Source organism: Sparus aurata, chromosome 7 (assembly GCF_900880675.1).
Source record: "Sparus aurata chromosome 7, fSpaAur1.1, whole genome shotgun sequence".
Classification (NCBI taxonomy): Eukaryota; Metazoa; Chordata; class Actinopteri; order Spariformes; family Sparidae; genus Sparus; species Sparus aurata.
The window spans coordinates 16432448-16450119 of NC_044193.1; the positions used below are offsets into that span (position 1 = coordinate 16432448).

General features: G+C 39.1%; 1 protein-coding gene across 1 annotated transcript; it reads left to right on the forward strand.

Annotated features, from left to right (window-relative positions):
- Nucleotides 1–493: 493 nt before the first annotated feature.
- On the forward strand, nt 494–16041 carry LOC115584467 (putative helicase mov-10-B.1). Its single transcript, XM_030421908.1, has 22 exons — nt 494–838; nt 3007–3156; nt 4008–4101; nt 4216–4363; nt 5661–5907; nt 6006–6104; nt 7227–7404; nt 8905–9044; nt 9175–9351; nt 10103–10218; nt 10654–10838; nt 11006–11100; nt 11269–11366; nt 11455–11553; nt 11707–11812; nt 11904–12012; nt 13946–14137; nt 14282–14353; nt 14481–14606; nt 14686–14774; nt 14906–15009; nt 15120–16041. The coding sequence occupies exons 2-22, from the start codon at nt 3095–3097 to the stop codon at nt 15143–15145; spliced, it is 2562 nt and encodes an 853-aa protein (XP_030277768.1). The 5' UTR covers nt 494–838; nt 3007–3094; the 3' UTR covers nt 15146–16041.
- The last annotated feature ends 1631 nt before the right edge of the window (nt 16042–17672 follow it).

Genomic DNA, 17672 nt, shown 5'->3' on the forward strand with positions numbered 1-17672 from the left:
GTTGTGGTTTCTTTCTTGTGACAAATGTACTTATTGTAAGTCGCTTTGGACAAAAGCGTCTGCTAAATGCCCTAAATGTAATGACACTGTGATGATGGGAAAAAAAAAGTTTTATATTTAGCAGTCCGTCTGTAATGTGCACTGTGTATCTATAGACATGTGAGCTGAGGTTTAAATAGATAGAATAAGAATAACAAACACCTTTGCCAAAAATGTATACAGTATGCATTAATACAGCCAAAAGGATCCAAAGTTGAAAGTTTAATAAACAAAACTAATTATGTGAATGCATCAACAGTTGGGTTTGTGTCTGTTTGTTTGAATGATTCACAGACATAAAGAGAAAACACAACGGGTTAAAGTTGTGAGCTCTGTCTCTTCCTCTCTTCCTGCCTATCTTACCTCTCTCAGACACACACACTTCTTCTTCAGTGGTTCAACGTGAGGGCGAGGTCATACGTTTAACTCCGCCCACATTGAGCCACTCCCCGATCTGCGTACTGCATCCAGGCCCAACTGTATCCGTCTGCAGCCTGCAAGAGAGGGGCGCTGCCTGTGAGCGCACACACACGCACACACACACATCGACGTCGACTAACTTTGGGGGTTTCCCGTCAGATGCTGATATGATCCCCCGGCCGTGCCAATCCAGAAGCGTTTCTGTTTGAGTAACTAAGATCACATCAGTGTTTGATCCTAGACTGTAAGTTATCTTTATCACAGTCCTGCCAGATTGGACTGGACTTTATAATTACATCGTTGAAGAGATACGAATCAAGCCTCCATCACACACCGACCTCAACTCGGGTCAAGAGATCTACAGCGACCACTTCAAGAGGTGAGATCTTCTTTATCATGAAGGAAATGGATCCCAGTGTCTGAAAAAAGTCGCGAGTGATAAAATATGTTTTACTCAAGAAATCGAAACTACTGTCCAGACGTCAGTACAGTCCTCTGACACATTTCAAGAAAGTGACAAGACAAGAAGACGCTGTTCACTTGTGTTTCCTCTTTATGTAATATACAGCTAAAGGATATGATGATTAAGTATTGCATCGCAACATTAAGGCCTACAGCTGATAACAGTTATAATCAGTTTACTGGTTTTCTCACTTTGTTTAAAGTCATTGGGGATTAAACAAATATATACAATTTATTTTCCAGTCTCTCCTGATAGAAAATATGGTCGTCAAAGAAAGTACACAACATTTCTGTGCGGTACGATTTAATTTATGGTCTCCGGAGGGAAATGGGACCTCGGACGCACAATTGTACTTAAGCACATTACTGGAGTAAATGTACACAGTTACATTTCATCGCAGATTACACATCCGTACAGTAGTAATGACTGGCGGGTGGTGTAGTTGTGGTCTGAAGCCTGTTTGGGTGTTATGTCACTTTGCACCATAAGTCAGTGCTACAATGTATAAACACAAAACTATCGTTTAATATTTATTCCATTAAAAAAAATATTCTGGTGGAGCAGTTATTTATCTGATATTTATGGTAACTGTTTCACTCAAAGCAACATTATGCATTATGCATGGCATTTTGTGTGATTCCTCGTCCACCACAGTATTTTTGAGTGCAATAACACCGTTGTGAATACAGATCTCAGGTCTGTAACCATTTTTCAGATGCAATGTAGGTGCTGACTATAAACAAACTCATTATAATAATGTTCTGTGTTGATAACATGTATGTAGGGCTGTGATCTTCCCCTCTCACTGAAGTTACATAGTGCAGAAAGAAGTGATGTGAGTGGCCGAGTGACTGAGACAGAGACACCATTCACCCTGTTACAGGACACTGTACCAACAGAATGATTTTGAAGTTGTTATTTTAAGATTGAAAAAAAGGTACATAATGTTGTGTTAAAGTTTCAAAGCCAAGGGTTTCAGGGCTTTTAGACATTTTCAGAGATTTAAAGTTTTAAACCAATAACAAATTGTGGTTTTACCATAAGCCCCATTTTGTTGCTTTTTTTCCTCTCGTGTTTTATGTGTGTTCTTGTGATTGTAAAAAGATTTTGAAAGTTAAAAAAGCCAAAGTCCACACCGACAAAAGCTTCTCTCTCCACTAAAAAAAACACTGCTCCTTGTAGTGGCAGATACTGAGACAATTTTTTCCATATGCCTCTGACAGGTATTAATAGATGCTGGAATATCCCCTGCTGTCCCTGCCAAGCCAGATAGGTAAAAGTATGTCACCCTACCATTAAGCTTAGGTCTGGTGGGGATGTAAGGGGAAGGCCAATGTGTAATATAAGCTTTTATGATAATGTTGAAACAAATAAGTAACAAGTGTTGCCACAGGTCACCCCGGGCCCAAGGAAGGCAGGGGCCAGGTTGTGACGTCTGTTGGCTTTTTAAAAACATAACCAAGAATGATCAAGACACGGATATGTTTGAAGTTCCGAGAACAATAGTGGCGAGACCGGGTTGATCATAATGAAAGAGGTCCAGGGGCGTGAAAAGCCACCTTGTTACTTCAACTGTGAGTGTTCTTCATAGATAGTAAGTTCAGTATAAATCTAAGAAAATGTCGTCACCACTACATCCTTAAACGAAAAGGGTCTCGTGTTTAATGCCGTGACTTGGTTGTCGTCACACTTTGTTGTGGTGTCACACATTTGCGTAATGAATGCGCTGTGGCTAGTTTGGCATGTAGGAAATGATTTACCACAGCTGCTCTGTTGATGTCAGCAGTGGTGGCTCAGACAAGTGTGTTCAGGAGGGGAGAGGGAGGGATGGCTTAAAGGACGGGAGCCAAAACAGAGACTTTCAGACAGTATGTGAAATTTAGTAGTCTCCTTTAAGACAAAGCATGCTGTTATACTTATCTGTATTTACATGTTTTAATATTTAAATGCAAAAAGGCTGTTGAGGATACTATTTTTTTCCACTACTGCCAATAAAAATATCATAATAGCAAACACTGAGCTACTTGATAGCGAATTCTTTTTCACCTGGAGACAAAATTGACTTGAAGTGATCCTTTGCACAGGACAACATTCCTTGTTTGGACCAGTGGCATTCACACATTCCGTCGACCAAGGCCTTCCCAGACGATAGCTGCCAGCCCCAGAGCAAGGATGGACGTTCCAGACCGGAAGATAATCGCCAGTCTTCTCAAGAAAAAACTGAAGAAAGAGAGGTAACAGAGTGCTCATTCGATTCAGTTGCTCCCAAAATCCTTTTCTTTGAACTGCTGGCCCATTTTTACTTCTAATATTTTAAATATGAACTTTATACTATGTTTAAGTGTCTGATCTCCTCTTTGTGTGCAGGTCAGCTCACAGGTCAGCCTGACCTTCGTTGTAGAGACCATTAAGGGAAAGAATGTGTGTTTCTGTGAGGAGCCCTTATTTACGCTCTCACACAAATTAGGAAACTCTGTCTCTGGAGGAAACAGGAGAGATAAGAGTTTTAAGTTATGAGCTTTTTTAAGCAAACGGATGAAAGAATCTCTGTTAGAACAGCTTTCTCTGTTTTTGTCACTTGTGGGACGTGGATGAGAGAAGAGCCTTTGTAAAAGCTTGAGTGTAACCTTATATTTTGGTCAAGGAAAACATGAGCCCTGTATACATATGAAAAAGCTGTGGCAAAAAAATAGCAGCATTTTTTATTTAAAACAATTTAAACATTTATGCTTTATGAACAGTAACTTAAAGTAAATTTAAGAGTCACAATCAACAAACAAAGGGTTCTCTTTGGACTCCAGGATCACCACAACAACCAGCTGAAGTTCTTCATGTGGAAAAAGCAGACGAGACAGGAAATAGTGTGGGTAAAGTTGTAATCATAACCTGCTGGTTGCTAGGATACAAGCAGGCCACAAAGTCTAATCGCCCGCTTTGCTGTCATTAACTTGCGTCACTGGCATTGTGTTAAACACAGCCCACGTTTTCATTTCTGTGCAAGTATTACATACATGAAAGAGAATATATGACAATTGATTCTGTGATTTAATATTGATCGTACCCTGTGTGCTTTTTGCACCTACAGGGCTCATCTCATCTCTGACAAAAATGGTGTCTGCATCAACTGTGACCAGGGCTTTGACAACGGGACACTTTCCTTGTTTGTGGATAAATCTGAGGTATTGACATTATGAATCTGCAACGTGTCCCGATCATCATCTGCTGAATCAGATAAACCCAATTTTGGTTGTTGTACCAATGCGAGGCTATGATTTCTTGTCTTTTTCTTTTAGAAGAAAAAAGTAGTAAATTTGAGAGTGGAAAACACCGAAAGGGTACCCGTGTTTTTCACCAAGTGCTTCCCACTGCACAGTCTCAAGTGCATCACACTTAAAGATGAGCTCAATGTGACCAAGGACCACCCCCACCTTCTGCAACCAGGTAATGTAAAAAATAGTGTATCTTATTGACATTACCAATAGCAGAGAAATTATTGCCCCATCCCAGAAGGAATCATCTGTTTGTCAAGGCAGAGTCTCATCCAGATAAAAGCAGCTGTAGCTGTATGTTCAAGCTGTGCGTTACAGTCAGTCTTTGGCAAATAATCATGTTTTGGTATCAGAGCAGGAGCAACCAGGACAGAGGAGGTGCATCTTCAGTGCAGATGCTGCCAAAAGACAGAAGCAGTTTATATCCTTTAGTTGCTCATGTCAAAAAGTTGTCTCTCAAGCTAGTGGTGAGCTTAAGAAGGGCGTAACTTCGCCTTCCTTCCATGTCATGGGTCCACATGTGTGACAACCATGACACCTACTCTTCAGCTACTGAAGGCATGTGTAAAGTTGTTCAATATATGAAAGAGCTTAATTGAAATTAAGTACAAATAAAGAGAAAAAAAGAACTGCTGGTCTAAGACTGTCAACCTTGAATGAACAAGTTAGAAAATTGTCTAACCTGATATATAAAGACCCAAAAAGAATCGTACACACATTCAGTATTGTAAAACACTTAAGTTAAAGATAAACCTTATTCAGAAACAATCACGTCAGCTTGAAGAAAGTAAAGAATCTAACACCTGGCTTTTTATTTACTCTGACATACTATCTTAAATAGATAAAGAAATATGTCAATAAATAAAAAAAATATAAAGATTAATAAATAAAATGGCTGATTAAATGTGAAAGCAAATAAAGAGTTGAATTAATCAAATATAAACTACAAAGCATTAATATCAATTTATGTAACAAAAGAAGTGTTATTGCTTAGGTTGATGATGGGAAGGGAATGTTACTGCATTGTTAACAGTAAATAAAAGACACGCAGTTCGTAAAACTGATATACGCCACTCTAGTTACACTGTGCCGGTTGAAAAGAGTATAAGAATTTGAGCAGAAATGTCTTTGAAGGTTTATCCATCTCCCTGATCCTCAGACACTGGGATTTCTAACATGTAATTTAGCTTTGGCAATGATTTCATTAGAATTTTGAAGCTAATTTGAATTTGAATATTTACAAAGTGCAGCTTTTGCACACCTTAGGGTCAACAGGTGCAAAGAAGAAGACGGAAAAAGACTCCCGCACACTGTACACTTACTTGCGAAGTATCGAAATGTTGTTGTCAATAAACTAAATATAAGTGAACTGGAACTATTTCCTGAATATGAATATTTAAAATATCAGGATGCCATATTTTATATTTTATTAATGCAACAATGACACCTGTTTTTGTTCTTTTTCTCAGGCAACAGCCATACAATCGAGGTTCACTTCCACTGCAGTCAAGTTGGATGTTATGCAGCCTTACTGGCCTTTGAATTCAAACCGCATCACTCCACCGATGCCTTCTATATTGTGCGCTCTATTGAGTTTCGGTGTAGGACTGCCTTAGGACAGGAGCTGGGCCCTACTTCACCCTTCAAACCTCCCTCCTTCACCGCACGACCCCCTGAAGTTGATTGCGAGATTAAAGACGGACAGCGACCCGAAAGGTATCACTGTTCACCCAACACATTGCAAATACAAGCCAATGTTAAATGCCCTGTGTGTCCTAGTGATGTATCCAAACTTTTCCATTTTGTCTCCCCAGGCTGTCAAGCATGGACCCACAAAATGGGGTCAGACTAGAACGTTATCCTATACCAGATTATATGTATCAGAAGAAATCTCCTGCCTTCTTTAAAAAAAGGTACATTTAGTCCAATTTCATCCAATCACACATTATTATAAGAGTTGACATTGGCTTTAAAAAGAACTGTTTCTGAAAAATGAGTCTGGGTGCTTTGCACTGAGCCCGTCATTGGCGAAAACAAGATCTTCAGGTAGACATACTTTGACAGTGTGCAGTTGCCTGTATTACACTGGAGCCCATGGGGTATCGCAGCACTGGACCAGATCAAAAAATTGTTATCACTATTTGTCAGACATTCGTCACTTAGTGGCTGTTCAGACCTGGTATCAACATGTGTTCTGAGTGATGCAATCACAAGTGGACAGCTCTTAGTACAGGCGTGAAACCAAACTTGAGAAACTTTGTGAAACGCTGTCTACAAGAAATTCTTCTTGAGACTTTGTACAAAACGATTTGTTATTTTGTGTCAGTCATGTAGGTGTTTATTTGCATACAGTATATCGTGGGGAAGTGAGGTACAAGTGACAGACAAAACCATGGGCTCATAGGGTCCAGGTTGAAAAATAGAATGTAACCCTTTAACATATCTGGTAAGTCTCAAAAATATTGATACTAAAGATATCAGTAAAAATGTTAATTAGCAATGTATTTTGTTTGTTGCCAAAATATCGGATCTTGCAATACAATATCCACTTGTACCTCAATATGAAACCTTTTATGGTTACATATTGACACTGGAAAGATTGTGGTGTTGTTGTTTTTTTTTTTTTAAGTACTTTTTTGGCCTTTTGGCTTTATTGATAGGACAGCTGAAGACTTGGACAGGAAACAGGATTAGAGAGAGGGGAAGTGACATCTTTTGGAAGACAAAACTCAAGATGTAAACCACAGTGCTGTGTGTCATACTCCCACACTTTGTACAGCCAGCTTCCGTCCCAACAATCTCAACTTTGCTGTAGATAAATGTAGAGCTTTACTGAAAAAAAACAAAAAAACAAAAAACAAAAAACATTTCCTTTGAACACAATCCATATGCTTGTCAGCACAACCTACATATTTCTTAGAGAGAGGACTTAATGTGGTCACAGGCCAAAACCATAACTTCATGACATAAAACAACCCGGCCTCTGTTCAACAATACATGCACTGCATAAAATGTCTTTCTTTTCATTTGATCAGACAGGTGCTGAAAAAACCTTTGAACTGGGAGAGGTACTCCGAGAAGTTTCACCTGCTGCTGTATCTGGAGGAGCAACAGATGAAGAAGGACATCAAGAGATACAACATCCCCAATGATGACAGAGCAGAGGCCACCATGACCAGAGACCAGTTCAACAAGAAACTGCTTGTTCTAGAGGTTAATATGTGCTCACTCATTCACCCACAAAAATCTCTTCACCTATTCATTCATTCTTTAAGGTTTGTTTTAAGATAACTTGCATAAGCTACCTATCTAAATAACACTTGCAGTGCCTTGTCTGGAGGAATTCATTCAAAAATGAGTGCATATCATTGAAACACATTATCACACTGCAAAGAACATCAGTGACGATTGTGTTGGTTTACTTTAGCTGGCATGCTGATATACTGACAGCTGGCTCTGGTCTCCTTTACATACTTCCAGGTGATGTGCATAAGCAAAAAGTAGTATACTTGAAGTTAATTTTATTAAGTATGCTTGAGTATAAGTATAAGTATAGCAAGTATACTATGGACCATGTACTAGTAGCACACTAGAAAGTAAACTAATTTGATACTTCTTCAGACTAAATTGGAACATTTTAAGTTTATAAAAGTATACTTTAAGTATACTTTATAAGGTCATTTTAAGTTTACAGAAGTACACTTTCAAGTATACATCAAGTACACTCATCTATATACTACTAGTGTACTAAGTATATACTTCTAGTCCACATTTTAGTTTATTAACATGTAAGTTTGTAACAAGGGTAATACCTCAGAGCAAATGTGTATAATGAAAAACACTTTTATTCTGCCAATTTGAATGTAAGCACAACTCAAGGACTCAACATTTTTATGTACTTACATCAAGATATTATTAATATTAGTACTTGCAATGTGAGAATTTCCAACAAGAGATTCACAATTTATAATTATACATGAAGACAGTTTTACAGACGGGAGGTCTCTCTCGGAAAACACCCCTTCACTCACGGTGCCAACATTTTTATCATCTTTGTTAATTCGACACAATTTAACCACAGAACAAGGATGTGAATTAAACCTCAACCGTTTTACACATAATCTTATTCACAAACACATTCATGAACCATAATCACACCGACAACAACAAAATACCCAAGAGTCTTTGCGCCACAGTCCACAGTATACTCAAGTACAAGTATAAGCTTTAGTATTAAAGTATAAGTCTAAGTATTAATGTACGTAGTCTTAGATTATTCTTTATACTTTTCAGTATAAGCCAAGTATACTTCACTATACTTTTCATAAGTATGTAAAATGTAGTATATAAAAAGTATACTTCAAGTATACTACCTCAGTTTTAGTATAAAATAAGTATACTTGTAGTACACTTGAATAAACTACTTTTTGCTAAGGGAGTTAAAACAAAATAAAAAAAACAGACAAGTGTCTAAGTTTAAACAATTATTTTTAGACCATCACAATGATCCCTTGAAAATGTATCATTTTCTACACAGCTGGTACAATAGCCATTGTATATTTCTGACTGCAGGTTGTGGTACAGTACGGTGTGAAAATATTTATAGCATGAAGGAAAAAGAAAATTAGTTATTTGAATTAACAACATAATCGCCTGCATATTGACTTTATTAATAATGATTTATGTCTCTCTTCATTCTTGGTCACCTGCCAGTTGCCTGGCGTTGCTGAGAATCGCCCGTCTGTGCTACGAGGTGATGTGTTGTTGGTGTGTCTTTTAGGAGAAAAAAAAAAGTACCGCGGCTACGTCCACAGTGTGCAACTCAACAGTGTCCATCTCAGCTTCCACCAAGAGTAAGATTGACACATTACAGTAATATACGGTCACTAAGATAGAAAAAATATTGATGGATTTTTTTACCAGTTGTATCAGTGTTTGTGAGTATATGAGATTCACACAGTTTTTCCGTGCATTTGTTTGCAGATTGCTGGACCGCTTTGAAGATGGTATGAAGTTCAGTGTTGAATTCACCATCAGTGACCTGACTTTACGTCTTCAGCACAGAGCTGCAGAGCTGGCAGTTAAAAACAACCTGCGAGAGGTGCTGTTCCCTTCTCACCGTGCCTTCCCCTCTCAGCAAACTAAGCCTCCCCAACTCAGGTTAGACATACTAGTACAGTTGTGGCCAAAAGTTTTGAGACACTTGAAAAAGAACATGTACTGTATATACACTGTGTCTATCTATTTGTTTAAAGGGAAATATCGTTGCTGCTTGCATTACGCCACAGATGTCTTTAATAGTCCTTCTTCTACATATTAATGGATGATGTTAATTATTGACCTACAAATATAAACACACTTAACTACCTATTATAGTTTTCTGAAGATACATTAAAACACCTGCGGAGGTCTTTGCAGCGAAGGCACTGGATGATCCAACTCATGCCCGGAGGTGGATTTGAAAGTGGATTAAAAAGTGCACAGATACGTTACCCACAAAATCCATGCCACTGTAAAAGAACTGTCCATGCAAACATTGCACAGAAGGAATTTATTTCAGCCTTAATGACATTTTCCTGAACGAAATTCCAGGAGTAAGATAGGACCAGCACAATCTCACTTCAGGAGGGTTTATTTCATTTATACACCTACAAAGACAGAGCGAGAAAATACTACCTCAATAGTGTAAACGAAAAATACTTACTGCTCATCTGATCTAATGTCCAGTCAAAACTAAAAGATTAATTGTATTTATGAAGGCATTTGAAAGACTGTTCTACTAAACTAGTTACAAGATAAACCATGTTAATCTTGTGTTACCTGTGCTTCGCTGTGCAGGTAAACATAATGACTCTCTTTTTCTGTGACTCAGCTCTACCATCATGAATCTCATCCTCTGTCCTCCTTTCAGTAAGCTGTTTGACCCAAAGCTGGAGAGAAACCCAGAGCAGTATCGTGCTGTACAGCACATTGTAGCTGGCTCATCCAAACCTGCCCCCTACCTGGTGTTTGGCCCACCTGGAACAGGTAATGTACCAACATATAACCAGTGTATTATGTTGTCTGGGACTTGGCAATATGACAAAAAAATAATAAAGATCCCAAATATTTTTTCCATATTGATCCATACCAGTGTTTCTCACAGTATATAATTTGATAACTCTGTCTGTTTTGAAGAGTTTTCCTTTAATTGAAATAATTAAGCACTGCTAAAAACACAACACAGATGTGCGGCCGCGTCGTCACCATTTTCACAGGAATCACGTCTGCCAGTTTCCAGGACGATCGAACTAGGTTTTAAAAGTTTGCCTTTTCATGCAAACAAACGGCCAAAATGCTACAAAAAGTTTATGTTTAGTCTTCACTGTTAAAGCAATTTAGGCTTGACCTGTTATCCTAACAACCAATGACAAAGCCAGAAATGTAATGCATTTGATTTTATTTTAATGGTTCTTTGTTCAGGCAAGACTGTGACGTTGGCGGAGGCCATCAAGCAGATAGTTATGACGCAGGCTTCCTGCCATATCCTGGCCTGCGCTCCTACCAACAGCGCTGCTGATCAGCTCTGCGAGAAGATTCTGGAGTTCAAACCGTACCGCATGTTTGCCCAAAGCCTGGAGTCAAAAAATGTCCCTGACATTCTAAAGGTCAGCGATGTTACATTTGAAATCAATCACATCTGATGTGAACCATTTCTTATTCACACTCATCCAGAGAATATCCACATATATTCACTCGCTCTCTTGCTGCAATTCTGCTGCACTTCCACTCATTGTTAAGTTTTGTGTTCATGGACGTTGTGGTACTTTCACAGGCATTCTCTAACCTGGATGGGAAGTGGAACTTGCCCACTAAAGCTGAGCTGATGGAGCACAGGATCATAGTCACCACCCTGTATACAGCTGGAAGGTAGTGAATGACTCTGGCACTACAGTCACTCACCTTCATGACAGTATAAAAAACACTACAGTATTCACATCCTGTGTTTATATTCTCTGCCATTTGATAACCTTGCAGTCAACTCTCATGATGAATGTCTGTGGGAGTAAGTTTGTTTGTACCCTCTGATCTCTGCAGGTTGGTCACAAGTGGCATCCCTAAGGGTCATTTCACTCACATCTTTGTGGACGAGGCGGGAAACGCCTTGGAGACAGAATGTTTAATCCCACTGGCAGGTAAAGAAAACAAACAGCGGTGTGTTTCCTGTGATTGTTTTGTACTTGCTTTATTTGTTGGTTGATTTGTGTTATCTGTGGATCAAAGGGCTGCTCTGTACAGAATCTGGGCAGGTGGTTCTAGCTGGAGACCCCAAGCAGCTCGGACCCATTGTCAGATCTTCTCTTGCTAAAGAATATGGCATGGGTAACTACAGACACACTCAACATATACATTTTCCTGCTTATAACACTGTAGTTTGGATAAATGCCATTTTTGTTAGTAGCTCGAAATCATACCCTCCACTTATGTCCATGTATATCTGGAGTGTCTGGACTTAAAAGGCTCTGTTGTGCGCAGGAGTGTCCCTCTTGGAGCGCTTGATGAATGATTTCCCTCTGTACTCGAAGAACGAAAAGGGCGAGTTCAACAATCGCTTTGTCACCAAACTGCTGAAGAACTACAGGTGCGGAAGTGGTGATGGTTTGAGATGAGAAAGGATGGGACTGACTTTCCACATCTTCTCATCTATTTCCATTTGTGTTCGTCTCTTTCAGGTCCCACCCTGCCATCCTGAAGGTTCCCAGCGAGCTCTTCTATGATGGAGAGCTGGAGGTTTGTGCGAAGGAAAACTCCTTCTGCAGTTGGGAACCCCTTCCGATGCAGGTAATGATTCTTCTTTCAGCAAAGTCAGTGCATGAGAGGTTACCCTATAAGTAATGCCTGCTCCTTCAGACTTTGTTATATACCCTCAAATGTATTGCCATTAAGTTACACTTTTTTCTAGTGTCCACCGGGTCATTCAGGTGAATCAGCTAGATGCAGAGACCTTTTTACCTTTTGAACTCTGTAATAGACACTTCTGCCAGTGCCGTCTATATTTCATTATTGTGATGTTAATTCTTGGAGTAACTTCAAATGCTTCATATCCCTGAATCTAATAATATGACTAATAATAATAAGTAATTAAAGTATTAAAATAATGTCAAATTAAAAGCAGTATATAAATGTTTTTTGTTAAAACATGGGAGAACTTTCAAATACTCAGAATGCTCTCAACTACAAATTACAATTTTTACAAAACTAGTTTCTTTCAATCTCTTTCTGATAGCTGTCACTCTGCCTCTGTTATTTTCTGAGGACATTCACAACCACTGAAAGCAAATATATCTTTAGCTTTACTGAAAAATGCAATGCAAAGATGTAACCCCTGTGCCTTTCTTCTTTAACCATGATCAATACAGGTTTTCCACTATTAACTTTTGTATTGACATTATACCCATGAAATGCCCATTTCAGTATGTTTTTTTTTTAAGCCCCAGGTGTCACATCCAGGCCCCTCCCTCCCTTGGGCCCTGGGTGGCAACTGGCGTCACTTAGTCATGCGTTTAGTCTTACAGGGGCAATTACAGCTTTAATTCCAACATTCCCTGTCGACCCCATCATACACAAGATACAGTACAGGGCTTAGCTGGGACTGCGGGGTGCTCCCCACTGCTCAGAAAAGAACAGCTGGGCCCTCTAAACTGAGTGGTATACATTTGAGCGCAGATCATGGTTACTACAAGACGAAACACAAGGAACTCGGAGGAGACATCAAACAAACACCAAACAACGAACTGATAAAGCGTACATGGGAAACCAAGGCTTAAATACACAGACACACTAATGAGGGAACGAGGAACAGGTGGGGAGAGAGGTGGGAGGAGGACAGGTGAGATAATGAGGGAAAGACACGGGAGAAAGCATGAAGGAAACAATACTGACAGACAGAGGGAGACAAACATGCAAGGAGGAAAAGGATGAGACAGAGGGGAGAACATAGAGGGAAAAGCACAGAGGAGAACGCTAAGAGACACAAAAAGGGACAAAACACAAGACACCAGACACAACACAAAGACTTCTAGAATCTAGAGCCATGACAAATACTAGTGCTGTCAGGTAGTTTTCTCCTTTTTGATAGAGGAATTTTTGTTGAAGGGCAATACATAGACATGATTGATATGATTGATTAATTTATATTTGACTAATTCATATCTTTAAAAACACACAAATATAGGGGAAAAAAAACTTTGCACACTCACTTCACTTGCAATTTAGTTTAATGACGACGTTTCAGTACTTAGACCTTCATCAGGTTGTCTTGATTGTCTTCATTGAATTTAATGAGGTGGACAGTACGCAGGAGGTTTTTTTCCCTGATATTGTCGGCCCTTGGTCTTCTCCTATGAACCTATCGATGCTAAGGCGTGCTCTGTGAAAAAACAAGAATACAAAATGAATATTTTCTGGCTTTAAAACATGGTGTGTTCATTGTGAATAACACAGAATGGTAGGACTGATTTTTATGTCCTCACTGGCTTGCCTGTGCTTCAACACACAAACCCTCATTTTATTTACAAGAAGACAATCCCGTAACTGATTCTCTGTGTGTCCATACATGCTAATCAAGACCCACGCATCACTCTTTATACTTGTTTTTACGTTGTGGACTGTGGTAAATATTTTTTAGCCCTGCTCAAAGTTTATTCTACCTCACAAAAGTTCTGTCATTCATTTCCTTTCACAATATTCACATTAAAAAAATAAATTCTTTCAGGGCTTCCCAGTGATCTTCCATGGTGTGAACGGTGTTGACGAGCGTGAGGGAAGCAGCCCTTCATTCTTCAATGTAACGGAGGTGGAGGTGCTGATGGACTATGTGGAAAAACTGCTGCAGAAACAAGCCAAGAAAGTGCAGCCTGCTGTCTCACCCAGTGACATAGGCATCATTGCCCCCTACAGGAAACAGGTCAGAATTAATTCAGTTCAACACACATTACAACAGGTAATAGTTTTGCAGATGACTTTAGTACAATCGAACACCAGTCGAAGGGGAAACATGTAAGTACATTTGGGTTTAAAGCTGAAGCTGTTTTTTCTGGGTGTCACACAGGTGCAGAAAATCCGTAAGGCTCTCCATATAGTTGGGAAAAACCTTAAATTGAGGGACGTGAGCGACCTAAAGGTAACTAAATATTTGGCACTTAAGTGATGTAAGACACACAACAGAAGCTGTCTATGAAGTGTATTTTCGTGTGTGTGTGTGTGTGTGTGTGTGTGTGTGTGTGCGCGCATCTGTGTGTGTGCATCAGGTTGGAACTGTAGAGGAGTTCCAGGGTCAGGAGAGAAGGGTGATCATGGTGTCTACAGTCCGGAGCAGGCCCGACTACACAGAGTTAGATAAAGAGTTCAACCTCGGCTTTATCAAGAACGAGAAGGTACACAGCACAAACACATGCATGTACACTGTGTGTGTACATAGCAAACATTATTTTGACACACTCTTTTCTTGTCCAGAGATTCAACGTAGCTGTAACTCGGGCTAAAGCCCTGCTGATTGTGGTGGGAAACCCCACAATGCTGAACACCGATGAGACCTGGAAAAAGTACGTATAACATGGACTCTTCTGATCTCTGCTGTCAGCATATATATATTAACATTTAAATTGTATTTTAAATTAAAGAGAGCAGTCCTTGTTAACTTTGTTGTTTTTCTCTCCCTCCTGCTCATCTGCAGGTTCATCCAGTACTGTAAAGATGAAGGAGGCTCCACTGGTTTTACTCCAGCAGAGGACGACGAGGACATGGTGATGAGACTCTTTGCCCTCCTTAAGGCTAAAGGTGACAAACATATCTTTATTTTCATAAATCCCCTCAAAATAAGCAACTTTAATTTACTTATACTTAAGTTTTGTTTTTGCTTAAATGCCACACCTTGCTATCTTTTGCAGATCCTGGACCCCGAGTGGAGGAGTGACCCGTGAGGGAAAGCCCAAACATCCATCCTTGGAGGGATTCATTTTGCTTAAAGTCTGCTTCACGAGATGCTTTAAAAAAACAAAAAAAATATAACTTATTTTGTTACATTTGTACTGTGATATAAGGAAAAGAAGATAATGCAACCTTTAAATGTTCACAGCAGGTGTTCATGCGACATAAACAAAATTGTCTAATATGTTGTTAATGTCAGATGACTGTCTTTTTAACTTTATCAATATGAACTTGATCAAAGACCACAAGGGAAAAGGGAGCAGATTAATGTTTAGAGTAGTTTGTCTTCCACTGCCTCTGTGGACCAAAAATGATTTGGAGACTTGAATATTCAAACTTCAAGTAATTTATATTAACTTTGCTCAGTCGTCACAGTTCTTTAATATTATAATGCAGTTTCATGATAATTAGTTGCTTTATTGAACCAAAGGATGCATGTTCATGTGTGAAGTCAACACGGCTACAACTCAAACTACAAAGCATATTTATTACTACAGCAAGTTGTTTACATTTGAGATCACGTGAGATAAATCATGTGAGGTGCTGTATTGCTCCTTCTGGCATGGTGATCTTATTGTCCTGTAGTGTGTGATGTGCCCTTAGTTTCAAGTCATGTAGTGTGTGCAGGTTTGAGATTAGAGGGGGGAACATCTGTGAAGATTCCCATAATGTGCATGTTGCAACCCGGTTTCACAGTTCAATTAATCAATATCCTTTATTTAACCAGGTAAAAAAACTTTAAAACAGTTGGTTAGGTATGGCCTGTGGCGTGAGCCCAGCTTAACTTTTGAATGCTTTTTGGAATCCCTTTGCTTTCTGGATTTTGTATTTTTTGTATTTGCACCATCAGCTTCATTAAAGCTCACCTTTGCTATCATTTAATTTACTTTGTATCTGCATTTGTGTTTTTACATTTGTTTATATAGTTTTGTCTATGGTCTATTTTGGCATTTTCTGAATTAAAAAAAGCGCTGAGGGGGAGAGCTGGTCTCGGCTTTTGAGCGCACAAAGTCCCTGTTTCGTTGGAAACAGCTTGTACGGCTTCTGAAGCAGCCAATCAACATCCTTATCAATGATGATGGTCTTAATAAAGACTTCTTCTTCGTTGCTTCAAGTCGTGGTTTTTAAGCTCTGATTCTTAAACTAATTCAACTTCTTCTGAATCAAGCGGTGATACTTAAACGATATATTAAACAAAATCAAAAAGAAAAGAACTTTGTTCTGTTAAAAACTTTGATAAAAGTGAAGCACTCAAAGCACTGATTCAATTTGCTTGTCTTAGAGCTTGTCGCAAAAATAAAAATAAAGGATTATACTTTAAAAAGGAGAGTGATTTAAAAAGGATAAGAGTGCAGAAGAGAGTGAGGTAAGAAGAGTACGTGATAGGAAGAGGGATAAGAGAGTGAGAAGAAGGGCATGTCTCTGTTTTTATGACCCTACTGGCAGGTGGACCCAGAGGGGACAGCATCACTTCTTTTGTGATACGAGTTTAAACTCACAAGACATAATTAAACTAAACTATCGCTTCTAAGGCTAAATAGGTGGATTTTGTCTACATGAAAGAATATGACATGATTAAAATCACTTCAAAAAGAGGTAAAACTTGGTCACACATAAAACACTACAGTAGAACTGAGGGCTTAAACATATTCCTCCTAGTTCTTGCTTAATAGGCCTACTTGTCAACAAAAACATATGTCAGATATATTTTACTGGTAAATAACAAAGGTATTAAGCAAAAAGGATCTTCTGAAAGTCTGGTCCATTCACCAGGGCTCACCAAAGGGAAGGGCTGGGGTTTTACCCCAAACCAAACTTTATCTTGGCTTAACAATAACAATGAGGAAAACATCAGTTTTATGAATATCTCTTACCGTTCCTTAATATATTAAAATTAAGCAGATGAGATTCTAGTTTATTGGTTATTTTCACTTGTTGGAACTCTGGATGAGTACAGAGACCGTTGTTGGATTGGAATGTCAAAGACACAGAACGGAGCATGTCGCAAATCCTTGGGAGACAAGAGGACCAGATAAACAAGGAGGAGGCCCTGAGCGGTTTTACTCTTAAAGGGTGTATCTGACTGATTTGATCAAAAGGAAAGAACATCAGCCGTCATTAGCTAACTTACAATTGTAGACATTCAATCATAACCATCTTTGTTAGAAAACAGGTCTTCTTTCTTCTGATGTGTAGACAGAAGACTCTTCGGTGTTTGACCTAGGTTGACCTGAGAAAAAGGAGTGCATCTCTTTTCGGGGGGGGGCAGATTGGTGTTATTTGTTGTAAATTACTAAAAGAAATCTCCAGTAACGCATCCATCCGAAGGTTAATAGCAAGAAAAACAACATCCTCCTTGCTCGGTGGAGGGGTGATGGGACTACAAGGAGCCTTTAGAAAAAACTGTCAACTGTGTGAAAGGTTAATTAATGACAGAAACAGAGCTTCTTTGAGATGCAGAGACGGAGGACATGTTCCTACATAACGTTCTGGGAATTTTCTATAAAGGTAAA